This window comes from Pogoniulus pusillus, chromosome 23 (genome assembly GCF_015220805.1).
Source record: "Pogoniulus pusillus isolate bPogPus1 chromosome 23, bPogPus1.pri, whole genome shotgun sequence".
In the NCBI taxonomy this organism is placed as follows: Eukaryota; Metazoa; Chordata; class Aves; order Piciformes; family Lybiidae; genus Pogoniulus; species Pogoniulus pusillus.
Window position 1 is genome coordinate 18,492,727 of NC_087286.1, and position 21,793 is coordinate 18,514,519.

General features: G+C 41.3%; 1 protein-coding gene across 1 annotated transcript in view; it reads right to left on the reverse strand.

The window, feature by feature from the left end:
• Positions 1-21,793, reverse strand: part of UBE3C (ubiquitin protein ligase E3C) — a 72,742-nt gene that overhangs the window by 13,225 nt on the left and 37,724 nt on the right. The window contains exons 17-19 of the mRNA XM_064162810.1: positions 20,243-20,375; positions 17,394-17,641; positions 4,735-4,947 (exon numbers count right to left, since the gene is read on the reverse strand). Coding sequence (XP_064018880.1) covers positions 4,735-4,947; positions 17,394-17,641; positions 20,243-20,375 — 594 coding nt within the window. The remainder of the gene's footprint in view (positions 1-4,734; positions 4,948-17,393; positions 17,642-20,242; positions 20,376-21,793) is intronic.

Sequence of the window (21,793 nt, forward strand, 5' to 3'; positions counted from 1 at the left end):
ATGCCAATCACTCTCTCTGCCAACAACTTCCTCCTAACAGTCAGCCTAGACCTCCCCTGGCACAACTTGGGATTGTGTCCCCCCATTCTTTTGCTGCTTGCCTGGCAGAAGAGACCAACCTCACCTGGCTACAGCCTCCCTTCGGGTAGCTACAGACAGCAATAAGGTCACCCCTGAATCTTCTCTTCTGCAGGCTGTACACCCCCAGCTCCCTCAGCCTCTCCTCACAGGGCTCCAGGCCCCTCATCAGCTTCATTGCCCTTCTCTGGACACGCCTCAGCACCTCAACATCTCTCTTGAATTGAGTGGCCCAGAACTGGACACAGCACTCAAGGTGTGGCCTGACCAGTGCTGAGTACAGGGGAAGAATAACCTCCCTTGTCCTGCTGGCCACACTGCTCCTGATACAGACCAGGATGCCATTGGCTCTCTTGGCCACCTGGGTCATTGAATTATTTCTTGTTTTTTAGTTCTAAGTTCAAACAAGCAAAGAAATAAAAAATCATTTGGTTTGCTATCAAAATCCCACTTTTTAAAAGAAATCAGATCATATCTATTATTTAGAGCATCATTCATTCAGATCATCAAAGTAATAGCATAGGTAACTGAGGTTTTATGCCATACCCACCAATACATTTTGAAAACAAAGGGGAAATACCAAAAGGGGATAGAAAAGTCCTGTATTTTTTAAATCTATCAGATAAGACACTTGGCAGTTTTTTACTGAAGCACTGCATAATGACTCTAACAGAAAGTTAGATATACTTGGACAAACTCAGTGCTAGCTGCAGCTCACACCAATCTGCTAGTGGCAGGTATTTCCCAAGCTAATGGAGAAAAAACAGTTAATATTTAGAGGGCAAAGTGGGAAACAGTGAAGGAAAGAAGAAGGGATTTGTCATCCAGGCATTCTTGGTTTGTGTATGAAGGTGTTAAGCCATGCAATGTCCAAAAAGTGCTCTTAGAGACAGTCAAGGACTCACAGAAACTTGGGCTTAGGACAGATGAAAATCTTTTGTGCTAGACTCCAATCGCTTTTGTTCGCATCACTGCTGAAATTTTTCCCCACTCTGAAAATAAAGCAATAAAAGTTTTCTTTCTTTCCCTGTCATCTGCCTTCCAGATGTTCAGGCAGGAGTTCCAGGTAGGAGATTGCATTTGAATGCCTAAGAATGCATTTGTCCTAAGTGTTATAAATCTGCCCAAGAAGGATCAGCCTCAACTTAAAGTATTTTGCTTCTGAAAACTCTCCAAAATCATTCATCTGAAGTCACTGCATCCTAGTAAAGAAGTTGCCAAGACAGAGACTTCCAGAATTATTTTCAAGGCTTCAATGCTTTCTCTCATGGAAATTTAAAGGCAAAGAACTCTCTCTTAGTGAGTCATGGTATTTTCAGTAACAGCAATGGCATTCACATCTGTTTGAGAAGCCCAGAGGTGGTGTCCTGACACCCCCTATGTCCATTTCACAGAAACCTGTGGTGCTTCTCTATAGATTTGTGCTTCTACATTTCATTTATGGAGTCCTGGTTATAGAGTCTCCTATCCTATCCAACTGTTCCAATCCATGTGATCTTAGCTGTCAATGTTTGAGAAGACTCACTGGAGTACAGCATCTGAAGGAATATTACATTTGAGTCTTCCTCTCACAACCCTCACTGAAAAAAGGGAGGTGTTTTCTTGAATATTTTAACCTTACACTCATTATAAACATTTTATAAGCATTTAATCTAATCTACAATATTAAAAGGAAAAATAAAATCAATATACACAGCTACTTCAAGGCTGACATTCTTATAAGACATTTTACTGGCCACCATGTTATGCAGCAGGTCTAACAGCTGAGATCTAGCCTGGTATCATCACCACATCAGAATAGTTCTTTATCAAAAACTAAAGCTCTTTGGGCTTGGAAGATAAGGCTGATGGCATAGCTCCCCTAATTAGCAGGTCTAATGTGCAAATTATTAAGTACCTTTTTCAACTTCTGGTGAATGCACTTTGACAATAGTTTAATGGGATCTAAAAGCACATTACAGGATTGGAATCAATATGCTGATAATAGAATTTCTACCTTCTACTCCTGACAGGAGCAATGGAAGCCCTTTGCAATGTGTCTTTCATTGCAGATAATGCTTTTGTGCCACAATTGCTGGATGGATACTGCCACGAGGATAGCTATTTACAAGGATAGATTTATGATGCATTTATTGGGCACTAATTTATTAGACACTAAAGTGGTTGTTTAGCTGAAAACTAGAGGTAATGTACATTCAACAGAAAGAGTGCAAATTAAGCTCTTTTCCTGAAGTGAATTAGTTTTACCTTGACACAATTAGTACACAATGGTCACACAAGTCAAATACCAGACAAAATCTATTTGTCCATATGAGGTTTAAGGTAATGAAGTCAAATATTAGAACTTGCTGCATTTAAGCACAGAACTAATTAGTTCTGTTAAACTACAATAACATGAAGTCTCATTAAGAGATGGTTAATACTTCACAGGTAGTGTTCACTCTCCAAGTGTAAACACAGCAGAATGGCATCAGAATATTTAACTTAGAGTTTAGTGGTTTAGAAGCTCATTATTATATTTCATCTTCTTTTTAGAGCTATGCCAAACAATTACAAAGCCAAACTCTTGACAGTGCTAGCCATAGCCTTCAGAGAATTTAACCAAACAAATCAGGCTTCTTACAATTTTTTGCTGCAGTAGGTGGAGCTGGCAGCATCTCTAACTTGGAGATCCTTTTACACTATTTCTGAGCTATTTCTCTTTTCTCAGCCTTACCTCTTGAGGTATAGTCTAACTTGTGTGGCTAATTTTTGAGGGCAGAGTAGATGCATGTAATGCAGAAACCAAAACATGTCCAGACAATATTGACTGCTTTCCATTTTTAATTAGAGACAAAACTGAATTTGTATTAGCTGCAATCAACAAAACTATTACTTTAAGTGCATTTAAGTTAATGACTTCAGAATACAAACAACAGCCTTTCCCCCTGCCCTAGAAAATCCTGAGTTCTATTAGAAACTGGCACTTTGTGTCCTTCACAACCTAGTAACCAAATAAAGGGAGGGATAATACAGAACTTGAATCAGCTTCAGTCCCTTATGGAAGAATCTGCTGCTCAATACATCTTTATCATGCATCTATAGATCAGTTTTGGGGTGTTCTTCCAGCCAGTTTTCACATAGGCAGTGTATCACAGTATCATCAAGGTTGGAGGAAGAGACCTCACAGATCATCAAGTCCAACCCTGTAACTCAGGGGGAAAATGATGTATGACACATTTAACAGGAAAGATTACTTCTATCAGGCAATTGTTGACTCTTCCCTTCAGTACGACTCTGACTTCTCACACAGGGAGTGTAACTCAGGGGGAAAATGACATAGGACACATTTAACATGAACCATTACTTTTATCAAGCAACTGTTGACTCTTCCCTTCAGTGTGACTCAGGAACTCCAAATGTGATGACACTGCTTTGAAACTGTAATGCACTCTAGGTTATAGGATCTTCCAAAATTACAGGAAACGGGGGACAGAAGAGTAGTTTGCAGGTGACACCAAGCTAGGAGCAGGTGTTGGTCTGTTGGAAGGTAGGAGAGCCCTGCAGAGGGACCTGGACAGGCTGGATGGGTGGGCAGAGGCCAATGGGATGAGATTTAACAAGACCAAGTGCAGGGTTCTACACTTTGGCCACAACAACCCCAAGCAGCACTACAGGCTGGGGACAGAGTGGCTGAGAGCAGCCAGGAAGAAAGGGACCTGGGGGTGCTGGTGGATAGTAGGCTGAAGATGAGCCAGCAGTGTGTCCAGGTGGCCAAGAGAGCCAATAGCATCCTGGTCTGCATCAGGAACAGTGTAGCCAGCAGGATGAGGGAGGTTCTTCTTCCCCTGTACTCAACACTGCTCAGGCCACACCTTGAGTGTTGTGTCCAGTTCTGGGCTCCTCAATTCAAGAGAGATGCTGAGGTGCTGGAAGGTGTCCAGAGAAGCACAACAAAGCTGGTGAGGGGCCTGGAACACAAACCCCATGAGGAGAGGCTGAGGAAGCTGGGGGTGTGCAGCCTGCAGAAGAGGAGGCTCAGGGGGGACCTCATTGTTGTCTACAACTACCTGAAGGAAGGTTGTAGCCAGGTGGGGTTGGTCTCTTCTGCCAGACAACCAGCAACAGAACAAGGGGACACAGTCTCAAGTTGTGCCAGGGGAAGGATCTTGGAGGTCTCTTCCAACCCGGTTAATTCTATGATTCTATTATTCTAAAGATAAAGTTCAACTCTACTGCTGTTAAAGCAGAAGTTCTGGACCAGTTGTATTTGAAGGAAGCAATGCTTATCTCACAGTAAAGGGTCATTATTCTTTAAAACAATTCTCATTCCAAATCTGGAAGTACTTCTATAGTTTATGAATAATAATACAGGTTTTTGCAATGGTTTCACATGCAATCAAACAAGAGACTGAGTATTTTGTTCAAGAAATTATCTTGGGCAACAGAATTTTTCAAGTATGACTGTTGGAAAATAGTGACCATAGTTTACTACTTAGAAAACCAAACTTTTAAGCCATCATCAAAAGCGATATTTTTAGCAACAACTTGTTACTGTCTACCCCAAATACTAAGTCAGAATCCATACAATGCCTCACATCACTGAAAAAATATATTAGTAGGGGTTGTAATGATTCATCAGTCATACATAAACCAAAAACTGAAAGCCATTCTTACCTGTGCTTCTCCAAGATCATTATTTACCACAGTGAAGTTTAGTCCAAGTTCTTCCACATCACCTTCATAGCTCTTGAGAAAAAGCAAGTTTTTGTACATCTCTGGATCTAATGAAGCTAAGTGATGGATGTCAACATCTGCACTTGTTCCCAATAATTTAGAGAGAAAAAAACTAGCAAATGGCAGCTCCACCAGCATATTTTCATAAAGAGCCTGAAAAACAAAGCAATTAAAGGCATGAGGTTTTATTGTAGATGCAGAATTTCTGAAGGCTATGATCTCTTTGTTAACTTTTTGGGTAATTCTTCCTTCATTTGGTGATTGAACACCAAATGGTATGGCAATGGAGCAGGTATCCATCCAAAGCTTGAAACTGAAATACTCTTGTGAAAGACCAAGCTCCCAGATTCTACAAATTAATTGTATGGTGATTTAAAAGGTAAGGTCACTGCTTATCTGTCACAATGTTCTTGTCTGAAGTACAGCAACAAACAGGAAGTGTAGCAATTGCACAGACTGGCAAGCAAAGCAAAGGTCACCAAAGCATAATGCAGCTGCACAAAGAATGTCTTCCTCAAGACTCTTGCATCTTTACTCTGAGTAGCATTATCATGAGCAATCGTTTTCCATTCATACCAATTGCTACATTTAAAGTAGTTTGACCCTTAAAAACAACTATGTAAACCCAGCACATTTTAAAACACTGATTTGTTACTGTATATTGTGGGGAATTCTAATGCCTGATGCCATTATCTAACCATCTTAATTTCCAAGCTGAGAGCTCACCAGTGATGACTACCATGTGTGCAATCCTTCCTTGACCTGACTGCCACAGAGAGAGTGATTTTCCATTGGAATGGGCTGCCCAGAGAGGTGGTGGAGTCACCATCCCTGGAGGTGTTCAAGAAAAGCCTGGATGAGGCACTCAGTGCCATGGTCTGGTTGACTGGATAGGGCTGGGTGCTAGGTTGGACTGGATGATCTTGGAGGTCTCTTCCAACCTGGTTGATTCTGTTCTATTCTATTCTATTTTGTTGCACCTGTCCAAAAATTGCTGAATAAAACCCAAACCTGACCCAAATATCCAGCACTTGGAAAAAAGTGTATTTTTACTGTAAACTGAGTTTCCTCAGGAATGTCAAAAATGCACAACACTCCAGCAGCACCACTCTCCACAGATCTATTGTGTGATCACATTTTGATGTGATGCTGTCATGGTTTGGGTGTTCCCTGCACCCCCACACTTTGGAAATCACCCAGACTAGACTCAGCCAGCTCTGGAAATTTGAATGAATCTTATATTTACAGCTAGCACAATATAGAAGCAGATAGTTACAGTATATACAGTTATAGACAGAAATGGACAAGGTAATAGATAATACAGAAACACAACAGCCCTCCCAGAAACCTGAGTCCCCAGGAGGGGCTCCCGACTGCCCCTTCACCTTTCCCCTACCCCTCTCAACCTTACTCCAGTCCCAAGGAAGAATGGAGGTTCAGCCAGGGGGTTAGGAAGCAATACAGATTAGTCCAAAATGGAGAGTTAGGTTAGAGAGTAAGATGCAGCTCAGCCAGTTCCCCAGCAGAAGTGAGACAAGACTACTTTATCTATCTTTTGCTTTTATTCTTATGCATCTCAGCAAGCCTGTGAGTGAAGCAGACATCACCACTGTTTTCCTTTCACAGCCTGCAATCTATTTCTCACCAAAACATCCCAGCCAGCTTCAAACTAGCACAAATGCAAAACAACTTTGCTCCTTTTTCAAGCACTAACAACTTCTTGTCAATTGGAACAGGAAAATACATATGGTAGCTCTCAAAGGAAGGGCAGATGAAAACTCCAGAGCTCTAAAAAAAGGTATGGCATGCATAAAGGAAAAGCCTTTAAAACACAACGTTTCTGAAACCTGCTGTCTGTGCATAGCCTTCCCTCTTGTCCATCTGTTTGCCACATCAGCATCTCTAACAATGACCATCAGACCTTCACAGTGTCATTAGTGTCACTGCCAGGCTGATCAGAAAAGGCATCACCCACAAAACACTGTTCTCTTTTCACTCTTCAAGAGCAGTGTTTTAATTCCTCACTGCCAGGCTGATCAGAAGAGGCATCACCCACAAAACACTGTTCTCTTTTCACTCTTCAAGAGCAGTGTTGTAATTCCTCACTGCCAGGCTGACCAGAAAAGGCATCACCCACAAAACACTGTTCTCTTTTCACTCTTCAGAGCAGTGTTTTAATTCCTCACTGCCAGGCTGACCAGAAAAGGCATCACCCACAAAACACTGTTCTCTTTTCACTCTTCAAGAGCAGTGTTGTAATTCCTCACTGCCAGGCTGACCAGAAGAGGCATCACCCACAAAACACTGTTCTCTTTTCACTCTTCAAGAGCAGTGTTTTAATTCCTCACTGCCAGGCTGACCAGAAAAGGCATCACCCACAAAACACTGCTCTCTTTTCACTCTTCAGAGCAGTGTTTTAATTCCTCACTGCCAGGCTGACCAGAAGAGGCATCACCCACAAAACACTGTTCTCTTTTCACTCTTCAAGAGCAGTGTTTTAATTCCTCACTGCCAGGCTGATCAGAAAAGGCATCACCCACAAAACACTGTTCTCTTTTCACTCTTCAGAGCAGTGTTTTAATTCCTCACTGCCAGGCTGATCAGAAAAGGCATCACCCACAAAACACTGTTCTCTTTTCACTCTTCAAGAGCAGTGTTGTAATTCCTCACTGCCAGGCTGATCAGAAGAGGCATCACCCACAAAACACTGTTCTCTTTTCACTCTTCAAGAGCAGTGTTGTAATTCCTCACTGCCAGGCTGATCAGAAGAGGCATCACCCACAAAACACTGTTCTCTTTTCACTCTTCAAGAGCAGTGTTTTGTCTTAATTCCTCTACAATCTGCTACATACTTTGCAAAGGAAGCACAATGAGAAAAAAAAAATGGAAACAAAGAAGACTAAATGTAGCTGTAATCACTCACTGATATTCCAACAAAGACATCAAGAAAAATAATCACAAATCCTTACACTTCTGAAAGAACATTTCCATGAGACAAGTTAGAGCTTGCAGAAAGAATTCAGAATAACGAGTTCAAAGCCAAAGGGTGCATTATATTTAGAGCCATATGATTTATTCAAGGTGTAGAAGTCGAAATCCTCATTTGTATAGTTGACTTTAAAAGCAAACTAGAGGGATAAATCATTAATTTGCAATGTGTAAGGTCACTGTTTGCTGTTCCTGCATTAGTAACAATAAAGCCATTGTAATTCCTTAAATAGATCAAAGCTCCCCGAATTTAAAGTAGAATTCCATCTATGACTCATAAAATGTAAATGTAGAGGTGTAATTTTTTACACAAGGCAGGTTTAAGCCTTTAGAGCATTTAATATACAAGGACTAATAAATGATAGCACTAAAAACTATGATCACATCAGCTAAATGGATTATAAATTAAATTTCCATAATGTATGCAACTGAAATACAAATGTAGACATAAATCAAGGTATTTTCTAAACACAGGTTAATTACACAAATTCAAAACCTGTCTATTTTGCATGCAAAATAATCCACTTAGCATTTTTCAAACCAGTCTTAAGCCTGAGCCACTTGCAACACTTGATCCTAGAAGCCTATCAATAATTTCCTGTCAGGAAAAAAAAACAGCAATAGGTATATTGAAGAAACTTGTAGGTTATTTTTCAAGTGTCTGTCTTTTATGAGTGTTTATTGCTAGAAATTGTGCCAAAATGATTTGAAATAAAAAGGATTAATTATAGTAGAAGCTTTTTAATATAAGTGAGTGCAGCTGCAATGCAATTAATGCAAATTGTGACGCTATCAGGAAAATAAATGTGAGCAACATCACTGGCTATTTCTGTTTGCTGCCAAATAACTTCAGTAATTTACTACATTAAGAATCAATAAAAAAAAATAATGCATTTCAAATGCATCACTATTAATCTTCAGGTAGTTCCAAAGTGAACATTTATAACTTCATCTAAAAACTATACAAAGCATTTTCAAATAAACTAAATTGTGCAACTCGAGGATAACTTTAATTACTCCTTCTCTTAGCTAAGTGATTGCAGTATTAAAACCAAAGTATTTTTGGAAACAAGACAAACAGTGGTGTTTTAATTAGTTTGAAAGTCAAGCTACCCAAATAAAGTTTAATTAAAAAATGCACTAAAACTTTGGTAAATAAAATCATGATAAGCTTTGGTGTTGTTTCCAAGAGGTAAATTGCACCATTACAGCTCCAGCACTGTGCTGAGAAATGCTGTGTACAATTAAATAGGACTAAACAAATTGGAGCTTTACTTTTTAGTTTCCATCTTACTTCCTTGCTTCTCAGTTAGCATAAAGTGATCAAACTACTTCTTTCTGTCAAAAGATGATTCCACCCAGTGCTGCCTGCCAGAGCTATGGAACAAAGCAGCTTGCTCATTCAACTGAGTTTCTCTGCAAGGAGAACAGTCGTATAGCAGAGGTTACAGGAGCATTACAATAAGTTGAATAAAGGTCAAAATTGGCAGATTCTCTCTATTATGCTTTGGGAGGTAGGATGGGTGCTGGTAGGCATCTGATAAGATGCTACTCAAAGCTGAGCTTTCTTTCAAATTGGAATCAGACCCTGCCCACAGCTATGGCTCAAAGTGGTAGGGACAGCAGGACCACTTTTTCAATGGGAGCACAATCTCAGAGCAGCCAGATACCCACAGTCCACTCTGGTGAGTATTTGTCTCATAGCTAAGTAAATGGCCAGAAGTGGAGATTGACTCCTTCCCTCTCTTCCCTCAGTGAATTATCTTGAGGAAGTTAGAAAATAGCTCGTGAAAGAATCATAGAATCAACCAGGTTGGAAGAGACCTCCAAGATCATCCAGTCCAACCTAGCACCCAGCCCTAGCCAAGCAACCAGACCATGGCACTAAGTGCCTCATCCAGGCTTTTCCTGAACACCTCCAGGGACAGTGACTCCACCACCTCCCTGGGCAGCCCATTCCAATGCCAATCACTCTCTCTATCAGGAACTAACTTCCTCCTAACATCCAGCCTATACTTCCCCCAGCGCAACTTCAGACTGTGTCCCCTTGTTCTGTTGCTGGTTGCCTGGCAGAAGAGCCCAACCCCACCTGGCTACAGCCTCCCTTCAGGTAATTGTAGAGAGCAATGAGCTCTGCCCTGATCCTCCTCTTCTGCAGGCTGCACACCCCCAGCTCCCTCAGCTACATACTGTAGAGGACAGATGTGGTGCTAAGGGCCATGGTTTAGCACCAGACTTGGTAGAATTAGATAAAGCTTGGACTTCATGATCTCAAAGGTAATTTCTAACCCAAACAATTTGGATCACAAGAAGTAGAAGGAGGTTCAACTTGTGTAAACAAATTCACAGATGACCAACTAAACCTCCCTGGCTGTGAAGCACCTTTCATGCCTTTACTAACACTTTCATGTCCACAATTAACTCTCTCATTTATTATTTCAACTAAAATCTTTCTTAGGGACAAGAATTGATCAGTCATTGGTCCTACCTTCCATTAGTCCTTTACAAGCTAGAAATGTATATTGAAATCTAAACAGTGCTAAAGTCATACCCCTAGAAAGACACATCTCATGAGCTGAGGCAGTAAATGACTGGGTTTAAATTCAGTTGTTTCCTTAATCAGCCCCCAAGACCATAACCTTTTCTATTTCAGTCATTTTAAACAGTTACAATTAAATAACACTTAGCACTTAGAGAGTGCAATAGATCTTCAAAGCTGTACAGAACTATTAATAAAACAGATAGAAAAATAGGAAAACCATTAGAACTTCCTTCTACCTTATTATTTATATCCTAGAAATAGCTTGCCACAGTCACAAAGCCTTTGGGGCCAGCAAAGCCTTTTCTACCCTACTGAAAAAGGTCAAACTGAAAATGTAAGTTACATTAAAATTAACATGCACTCCTAATTTGAAACATTTTTAGAGCTAACATTTAGTAATTTTGAGACAAAATAATTTCTTACAGATACACTTAATAATGTGCTTTAAGTTGAGCAAAACCAAGGGACATTGTAGCCAGGTGGGGGTTGGGCTCTTCTCCCAGGCAAGCAGCAACAGAACAAGGGGACAGAGTCTGAAGTTGTGCCGGGGTTGGTCTAGGCTGGATGTTAGGATGAAGTTCTTCACAGAGAGAGTGATTGGCATTGGAATGGGCTGCCCAGGGAGGTGGTGGAGTCACCGTCCCTGGAGGTGTTCAGGAAAAGACTGGATGAGGCACTTAGTGCCATGGTCTAGTTGACTGGATAGGGCTGGGTGCTAGGTTGGACTGGATGATCTTGGAGGTCTCTTCCAACCTGGTTGGTTCTATGAAATTGATATTGTTCCTAACACCTGTATGAGGAAAGGAAACTTAATTCTTTCAGGTGCATGTAACAGTGCAACACACCTGCCACCTGGTAACTTCCAGCTGCTCTCAGTTCTGAGCTCCACAACAGCAGAGATTCATTCATCCCAGTGTAGGGATGGAAAATCTGCTACATTCTCTTTCCTACACGCCTGCCAAAATTCATAGTGTGCCTTTTGTTCAAATACTGCATGGCTTCTCCATCCTTCAGAAAATTAAAGAGCCAACATTCTACACCTTTATGCCTGTGAGTAGGCTCCTGAGAAAGCTTTATTAACACCAGTTGTGGCAGGGTCAGTATTCTCAGATTTAACTTCTCTTTTTCCTCAAGAGAAAAATAATGCCTTTTGCAAACTGGTATTACCTCTCATTTCCCATTCCCTGGGCATTTGAAGGTCACTAAGTACAGCTTCACAGACATCAGAGACCAGGGCCAGCAAGACTGGGATGCTAAGTGGCTGCCTATTCAATATGCTGCGGTCCCTGGCAATGCCTGACACGGATGGCTGGTGTATGGTAGGCACAAAACAAGTTCATGACTGACTCACAAACACATTACCATAAAAATGTGAGGATCCATTTCCAAAGAGTCCACTGGAGCAGATCAAATATAATGACCTTGAGTGGAAGTTTGAATTTAAAAATGGAAAGTCATGCCAGTATTTTTATGCTAAGGATTGAGAGCATATTTTACTACAAGGATTTTTATTACCAAAAGAGAGTGCTTCAGGAATGTTGGTACTTGTAGGAAACCACCATTTCATCAGCTTGGTATTTGCCTTCTGTTTTAGTAGGAAGAGTTATCTCTTGTGCCATCTACAGAACAAATGTCATCTAGAGGAGTCTGAGTGATGGGAAAAGGAAGGACTAGAGATCACAGTATCACAGTATCATCAGGGTTGGAAGAGACCTCACAGATCATCAAATCCAACCCTTTACCACAGAGCTCAAGGCCAGACCATGGCACCAAGTGCCACGTCCAATCCTGCCTTGAACAGCTCCAGGGACGGCGACTCCACCACCTCCCCGGGCAGCCCATTCCAGTGCCCAATGACTCTCTCAGTGAAGAACTTTCTCCTCACCTCCAGCCTAAATTTTCCCTGGTGTAGCTTGAGGCTGTGTCCTCTTGTTCTGGTGCTGGCCACCTGAGAGAAGAGAGCAACCTCCTCCTGGCCACAACCACCCCTCAGGTAGTTGTAGACAGCAATAAGATCACCCCTGAGCCTCCTCTTCTCCAGGCTAACCAATCCCAGCTCCCTCAGCCTCTCCTTGTAGGGCTGTGCTCAAGGCCTCTCCCCAGCCTCGTCGCCCTTCTCTGGACACGCTCAAGCATCTCAATGTCCCTCCTAAACTGGGGGGCCCAGAACTGAACACAGGACTCAAGGTGTGGTCTAACCAGTGCAGAGTACAGGGGCAGAATGACCTCCCTGCTCCTGCTGACCACACCATTCCTGATGCAGGCCAGGATGCCACTGGCTCTCTTGGCCACCTGGGCACACTGCTGGCTCATGTTCAGATAACTGTGGATGCACTGAATAACTGACAGTTAGCATTCACTACTGAAGTTCCAGTAAAAGCTTAATAGATTTTTCTTGTCTCAACTTTAAACATAATTTAGTAAGAACTGAATGTAAAAGGAAGACATCTCCTCTTCATTCAAGCTCTTCTGAAAAAAAAATGAAACATTTACTGCTATATCACCAACTTCTGGATATGCTTCTAAGACAAATTCCTATTTTAATAGCAGTGGAATGACTCAGTTTTAAGACAGCTGAAACAGAATAAAGGATTTCAGTAAATATTCCAAACCTAATTGATTGAAATGGACATAGGTGTTCCCAGCTGTGAAGAACACCATTACCACACACTCTAACTGTTTATTTATTCCCTGTCTAGGAACCTGATTTAGAGGCAATAAAATGCAATCAGTACACAAACCAGAAGCAAGAATCATCTGCTAATGGAACTTTTAATTGAGGAGTGCCCACTGACATGAGGTAATTCTTTCCACGCAAAACTCCTTGCAGAGACCTCCATGCACTTTATCACAGCAAACAATCACTAACATATGCATTAAAGAAAATTTAAATACATTATGACCCAATAAATATCACAATCCATCAATACACACTTTTCCTTCCTAACGATTTGGAGGTAAAATACCACATTTCAGTAGTCTTTTAGCGCCAGACGTATATTTACAAGGTTAGTAGTAACGTAGCTATTTGTAATCAGAAGATAATTGGTTCATGTTAAACAAACCAGCACACAAAGGGATTGTCAAGCTGAAGAACCCTGTCACAGAGCACGTTCAGATTAGTCTACATCTACATTCATTAATCATGAAATGACTTCCATAAGGTAGCCCTGCAGATCTCAGGAGGTAGTACTGCGAGTGCTGTTTACTTCAGGTTACTGCCACTTCTGCATCCTAGCACTGCAGTTTATTGCGGTCTGGGGAGCCTCTGTTACAGTGGCTTATGATATTGAAATGATTAAAAATTCCTTTTGAATCAACTCTGCTTTCTCCTTAGCACAACTGCCAGATTTGCAGATCACTAGGAGTTGCTAGAAGTGAGAAACTGGCCTTATTACTGATCAGTACCTTGGATCACCTACACAACAAGTACCTCCTCAGCACACAAGGCTGAGGGGCCAGCGAGTGTCCCTCAGCAGCATCATTCCAGTAACAGCAACTTGGTCCTGCTACAAGTAGTCCTTTACCTGTGACTGAAAACACAATTTCTGCCAGAAGGAAGAGGATTTAGTCTTTATTCTGCAGCCCAGTCTGCATCTAACACTGTATAATTGTACCACTTGGGCAGGATTTGTTATTTTTCAGGCAGTTCTATCAATAAAACTCCTGATGTCATTTAACTCTATGAATACAGAGTTATCATGAGTAGGAATTGTGCCAGGGGAAGTATAGGCTGGATGTTAGGAGGAAGTGATTTGCCATTGGAATGGGCTGCCCAGGGAGGTGGTGGAGTCACTGTCCCTGAAGCTGTTCAAGAAGGGACTGGATGAGGCACTTAGTGGTCTAGTTGACTGGATAGGGCTGGGTGCTAGGTTGGACTGGGTGAGTTTGGAGGTCTCTTCCAACCTGGTTGATTCTATTACCCATGGCTTCTATAAAAGACCATGGATCTAGCAAAGACAGCTGATGAGTTGTGCTCCTCTTCCTCCACCCAAGGCAGAACAACTTCTTGGAAAGAAGTGTGCATTTGATACATGGTTTCTCTTTTTCTGCCTTTCTATGTCTGCTCCATTGGAGCTACCACAAAGATTTGCATCTCCCACTTTGTTGGATGCCGCCTGAGATGTGTTAGCTCCAGCTCACTTGCAGTCAGTGCATTTATTACCAGCAATACCCAATCTGTGACATCTGATGCTTTAAAGAGTTAAACCTGTTGTTTATTTTAACTTTCTGGACCTGTGTTAATGCAAGTACTTACTGGGGTGCTAGAAAGGAGGCAAACATGCATTCTGTCAAGCAGTTCAGTAAGAGAAGACATCAAGCTGTTAAGAAACTTCCTGATGAGAAGAAAAACTAAATTAGGTATAAATCTATGGTACTGGAAGTTAAATGCATTTGGGTGTTAGCATGAAATGGTTTCCAAGAGACAAGGAATTTATATCAATTATTGTATTTTAATGTATTTGTTTTCTGATAACACTGAAACTTCTTACGTGCGAGTTTTTGGTGGCAGCACTCTTTACACACTGCTTTCCACAAAGAAGAAATTGCTGTGGATGCCTGATTGCTTCCTTTGCACTGTATCTATTTTGTTTGCAAAGGGGCTTTTAATAATCCACTATTGCTCTCAAATAACCTTGTGCAAAGCAGAAAATGGACTCATTTTGCAAACGGGTGAGTGAGTATTCAATAACTTAACCCAGACCATGATCCTGGTAGATTTTGCATAGTATGGTCGTGCCTTATCTCTCTGTTTAATTCATCAAGTCTCTAAATACACTTCCAAAAAGGTGTCTTGCACCTGGGCAGGGGTAATTATTAAGTAACACTGTCAGTTCTTACCTTATGTAAACACACTGCAAATACAAAAACAATTTATGCTTTAAAAATGTTAAATAATAGATTCTCTGATTTGAAAAAGACAAACCCAAAAGTACACTTGTAGCACTCTGCAGGAGATGAAACACATTTGTCTTTAGGCTAATATTGGAAATCCAGTCACAGAAAGCAAGGTGTGAATCTTATTTCTTCTGAAATAAGATTCAAAACCACAGTTTTTAATTATGTTTAGAACCTCCTTCTGGTAACTGAGTCCTGTCCCACTCCTAGATAAATACCAAATGTTTCTGGAGTGAAGTAACTTCCTGGTGAGACCACAGCAGTGTTCACTTCCCCACTCCAAAAACCTATAGATGTACAAAGGTGAAACCTTGGACAGAGAGCATAGGTCATCATTACAAAGTCAAAGAATCATAGAATCAACCAGGTTGGAAGAGACCTCCAAGATCATCCAGTCCAACCTAGCACCCAGCTATAGCCAGTCAACCAGACCATGGCACCAAGTGCCTCATCCAGTCTTTTCTTGAACACCTCCAGGGATGGTGACTCCACCACCTCCCTGGGCAGCCCATTCCAATGCCAATCACTCTCTCTGACAACAACTTCCTCCTAACATCCAGCCTATACTTCCCCCAGCACAACTTGAGACTGTGTCCCCTTGTTCTATTGCTGATTGCCTGGGAGAAGAGACCAACCCCACAAGTGCTGTGTTGGTACCCAATTATATCTCATTAAAGCATAAACATCCTTCAAAAATTATTATATTGAAATAGCTGATTCAAAATTGTCATTATTTTACAAATTTGAATATTGCAGCATCTAGGATGCATTAGCAGAGAATTTGCTTACAAAGTGGCAGTTTAATCTCAATCAGTTGACTGGCAGCTCTAAAGAACAGCACTCTGCTTCAACAACTCAAGTTTGCCAATAGCATCTTCTTGAACCACTTCCAGCTACACAAGAAGGACATCCAACTATATGTTAAATTTCACTGCAAGTCAGCAGGATTTTAGCCTCCAAAATAATTCAGGCAGTTAAATGAGACTTTTACATCTTAAATACCTTCCGATTTAGAGAGCTGAGTAGCAATCAATATTTTTTTTTTCCCAAAATGGAATTTGTATTCCAAACTAATTAGCTTTACAAAAAATTATTTCAAGGGCTTTGATGTAAATAGGCTCAGTAGTAAACCTCATCCTAAAAGAAAAATGAATTTAATGAATATTTGTAATAGTTTCCCCCTTACTTTCTCTCCCCTTCCCCTCTCACTTAATTTTTCATCTAGCTCAATGCATGTGTGTTAGTCTTTGAACATTCACAACATCAGAATACCAAGCATTACAACTCAAGAAAGATGCAAAATGTAGGAAAAACTAAGTGAAAGTTCATTTGTACATGGCTCTTAAATATAGAATCAACCAGGTTGGAAGAGATCTCTAAGATCATCCAGTCCAACCTAGCACCCAGCTCTGTGCAATCATCTAGACCATGGCACTAAGTGCCTCAGCCAGGCTTTGCTTGAACACCTCCAGGGATGGTGACTCCACCACCTCCCTGGGCAGCCCATTCCAATGCCAGTCACTCTCTCTGACAACAACTTCCTCCTAACATCCAGCCTAGACCTCCCCTGGCACAACTTGAGACTGTGTCCCCTTGTTCTGTTGCTGGTTGCCTGGCAGAAGAGACCAACCTCACCTGGCTACAACCTCCCTTCAGGTAGCTGTAGAGAGCAATGGGGTCACCCCTGAGCCTCCTCTTCTCCAGTAAATGATCATGGCAAACATAGTAAATGATCGTGGCACACTGTAAATGCTAGCAAGAACTAAAGACCTCAAGCACCTAAAAACTGTTTCTGGAAATATTAATTTCATATATTCCATTTACATAACTGCAGTTTAATTCCAGGAAGCTCTAGCTTACAAATCACCCATAAGTAGAACAGTTCTATTGGCTTTGATCAACCTAACTTTAAGCAAGAGGATAAACAGAGAAGCAAACGTGCACACTTTGCTTAAATGGCAATCAGAGTATCTCAAATTCTCTGTGCTTCTCAAGGCTGTAGCTTACTAACACGAATCAGAAAGTGGAGGGATGTGCAGAAATCATGGTCGGATCTAACATCAGAAAGTTGTAATTCAACTCTAGAAAAGTAACTTTTTCTTATCTAAAACCAAAATACTGACTAGTTTGAGTACTGCTGTAATGTTGTATTATGCAACATTGGTTTTACCTTTCCAAGCATTCTTCCAAGGAAGTAGTAATGTCGGGCGTAGGAATCTCCAACAAGCATCTGGGCAGCAGGGTTAGGGTAAAGAAGTCCCTCGTTGGTGGTCTTAAAAAATCCCTGGTTAGGGTTAAATCCTGATTTAAGTAGCTCATTCAGAAATTCTCTGAAAATTCCACCACCATCAATCCCAGCTTCATCAAGACCATGTGCATTGAGTAAGTGAACACGAATGCGCTTTTTTAGGTCAGGTTCTGCAGAGAAAGGACAGAAAAAACTCAACTGCAGCTACCTGCTTGAGTTTTGTTTGGCTAGAAACACATGGAACTACACACACACAAACATATCTACAATCACTTTATGTTAAAAAAATTGAAGGAGTGAGCATGGAGCAAAAATCTACTGCCAGCTGTTTCTCCCAAATTCAAGCTCTGAAATAAATCCCACGTATCAAAACATGAGATGAATCATAGAATCAACCAGGTTGGAAGAGACCTCCAAACTCATCCAGTCCAACCTAGCACCCAGCCCTATCCAGTCAACTAGACTATGGCACTAAGTGCCTCTTCCAATCTTTTCTTGAAGACCTCCAGGGATGGTGCCTCCACCACCTCCCTGGGCAGCCCATTCCAATGGGAAACCACTCTCTCTGTGAAGAACTTGGAATTCAGATATGTAACTCATAGCTAGAATCTAACTGTTACTGGAGTGCACTGGAGGCTATTACAGAATATTTTGGGAATTGCAGTCACAGAAGGAAATATTAAATACATGCTTGCATATTAGTTAAGTACTTAAATAACACAGATCCGTTAGAACCAACTTAGTACATTTCTGCTGTTCCAAGTTTGTTTTCTTCATGACTTCAGTTTAGGTACTGCAGAAAGTAGCTCTCATTTCAGGGCCAGTAGACAAAACAGATGCCTCTTCAAAATCAGTGTTCTTCACTCTCTTCTGATCAATTCTAGGACCTCATCATCTATCACTTGTTCAGTCTCCTAGATGGATTTTAATCAGTTCAGTCTGTTACAGTCTTGAAACTGCATTTCCTGCAGTTTTCAGGAGTTCTTTCTTTTCTGCTTTCCTGCATGGAGCTCATGTGACTTACTCTGGAAACCACACTGAAAAACAATTCCACTGTCTCATCTCTTCTTAAAAAGAATCACAGAATCATAGAATCAACCAGGTTGGAAGAGACCTCCAAGATCATCCACTCCAACCTAGCACCCAGCCCTAGACAATCAACTACACCATGGCACCAAGTGCCTCATCCACCTCCAGGGACGGTGACTCCACCACCTCCCTGGGCAGCCCATTCCAATGCCAACAACTTTCTCCTAACATCCAGACTATACTTCCCCTGGTACAACTTGAGACTGTTTCTCCTTGTTCTGTTGCTGGTTGCCTGTCAGAAGAGACCAACCCCCACCTGGCTACAGCCTCCCTTCAGGTATCTGTAGACAGCAATGAGCTCTGCCCTGAGCCTCCTCTTCTGCAGGCTGCACACTCCCAGCTCCCTCAGCCTCTCCTCACAGGGCTGTGCTCCAGGCCCCTCACCAGCCTTGCTGCCCTTCTCTGGACACCTTCCAGCACCTTAGCATCTCTCTTGAATTGAGGGGCCCAGAACTGGACACAGGACTCAAGGTGTGGCCTGAGCAATGCTGAGTACAGGGGAAGAATTTAGTCCTTACCAATTCTAAAAGGCACTGTGCTGCACTAATACAGTACTAGGCACTACTCTCTATGTATGTGTGTACATATATGGGTGCACATATGTGGGGTGCAATGCACAGATTTTCAGACTTCAACAGCAAACTATCACCACAGTCTCTCTGTACCCATAAACAAGACAGAAATCTTCATCTAGAGACTACTCTACTTCCAAATGCCTTGCTACAAGCTTGTTGGGTTCTCTCTTGTCACTGCTTTATGAATATTTTTTCCTAAGGGAAGGCTGAAAACATTAGCTGCAGCCATACACAGACAAATTCAATGGAGATAAAGTCTGTATTGATACAAGAGCTCTTTTTGCAGAACAGAAGGCTTCACAAAACACAGAAAACATCAGGCTGGAAGAGATTTTATATAGTCCAAAATCCCCACGGCAAATGCAAGGCCAGATTTCAAGCTAAGTCAGGATCCTCAGTGCCTTGGTCTAAGTTCTTCAACGTTGGTGACTTCACAGCCCCTCTGGTCAGCCCATTTCAGTGCTTAACAAGGCTCACTGTCAAATGCATTTTACATATACATCCAGTAAAAATCTCCCTTGCTGCTACATGTCACCACTACATCTCATCAGACTGGCTTCCCTAACTTTCCATCTGCAGTGATGTTACAGCTTCTCACCTGCCACGTTCTTCAGTCTCTAACAGCCATACTGTACCTAGCAAATCCTCTGCAGTCCTCATATGTTTATTGACACAGATTACCAAAGCAGATAACATCTCATGAGCCACATACGTAAAGGAATATACAAAGTACAGTTATTTGGACCAGTAAATGGTAAGAAAAGCTCCATAAAAGGAAGTTTGAACTAAGGAAGGATGTGTTAAAGAGAATGAGACTGCAATAACCAGACAGAATGTGCATGAGAATTACTGTATGTGAAAAATGAGGACGTTTGTAAGAACTTTCACACCTCACAACACTTTTCAAGGCCTGTCTGGATGTGTTCCTGAGTGACCACAGCTAGATTCTATGGTCCTGCTCTGGCAGCAGGGTTGGACTTGATGATCTCTTTGGGTCCTTTCCAACCCCAGACACCCTGTGATACTGTGTGATACCCAAGTAAGGAAATCTCCAGCTACATGGTAAGAATGGTTATAAACAAGATAGTAACTTTACTGCAAACCTACCATTTTCAGGAGAAAGTTTATCATAAGCATCTTCATAAATATAATTTCTTCTGATAGTGACATTAATTCCATCCAAAAATGGTCCATCTCCTTGAACCTCTTGTTTATCAGCATAGATCAGCCTCTGAAAGATCTGTTAAAATGAGGGGAAAGATAAACTATGTCATTGTGCAGCCTGAAGTATTTGATAAGAGATGGTTATTCATTACTGTTGCTGTTCATTAAGTTGCTTCTGGGCACTCAACTTTTAAGTGATTTGTCCTCTCCTTTACTAAGCTAAGAAATCTAATACACCCATATCCAAGGGAAGGGAAGGAGAAGAGACACACCAAAACATTTTCAGTGCTAAGATACCATCTTCAGTTCTTTCTACAGAAGAGGCACACCTACAGACTCTGTGTTAGTGATCCTAGTTTTCTCTCCCTAACTCTCAGTTATGGAATTTGAAGTATTCAAAACCAAAGGGGAAAACTCATGTGAGTATTCTACACACTCAGGAGCTATCCTCAATAACATTAATTGTGTGTTATTTTGTAATGCTTAGGAACATTCCCACTACCAAGAAATTAAGTATCAATTCTCTCAAGCACTATAAGCCAATAATTCAAAGCAAAACAGTGGATAGCACTGTCACATTAAACAACAAACCAAAACATCTGAAATAAGAATGACAGCTGAAGTACAAACTGAACTTCACATTGTCCCTTCTCAACAGAAACCTGATACAGTTCACCTGAAGAACGACTGCAGCTGGCTGCATTCCTATCCAAGAGATAGCATGGGAGGGGGCAGCCTTACACAGAGTGTTCAACATATCCTCAATCCAGGGAGCATCTGTTTCCTACATCTACTCTTGCATCTTTCCCATATTCAATATTCAGTCTAGTACATTTTCCAAGAGATCTCCCCAAAATATCACAGACTGCCTTCTTAACTAAAAAGACAAGCAGAGAGTCTCCAGGGATGCTTTAAAAAAGGATGTTTTGTGGAAACAACTGTTTCGTGGAAGCCTGAAAAAAAAACCCCACTCCTTTTCTATCAGAGCTGTCACTATCTCTTTTACTAAATACTGATTTACTTTCCCTATGGAACTATTCCTCATTCCTTTCATCATGTCCTGCAACCTAGTGTTTCCAAGGCAATCCAGGGAGCAGATTTTAAGCAATTGGTACTGTTGACAAGAAAAGCAGTTCAGAAAAAAACAAAAAGGAGAGAATAACAGCTTGGAAAAAATATGTATGATGCAAATGACTTTGGCAACAGAATATATTAAAAACCTAGAAAATATTCAAAAGCAAATCCAATAGTCCAAAAACCTTGCAAGCTTTAAAGTACATACTCTATTAATGATCATCTGCTTCAGCTATGAATGCAGAAATTTAATCTCTGGGCATTATTAACCCAAAATGGACAGCCTTCATCTCACTCTGAGCAAATCCACCCACTGCACCTAAGTCTCCAGAGTCTTGACTTTGTAATGTGTTTATTACAGACACACAGTCTTGACTTTGTGATGTGTTTATTACAGACACACAGTCTCGACTTTGTGAT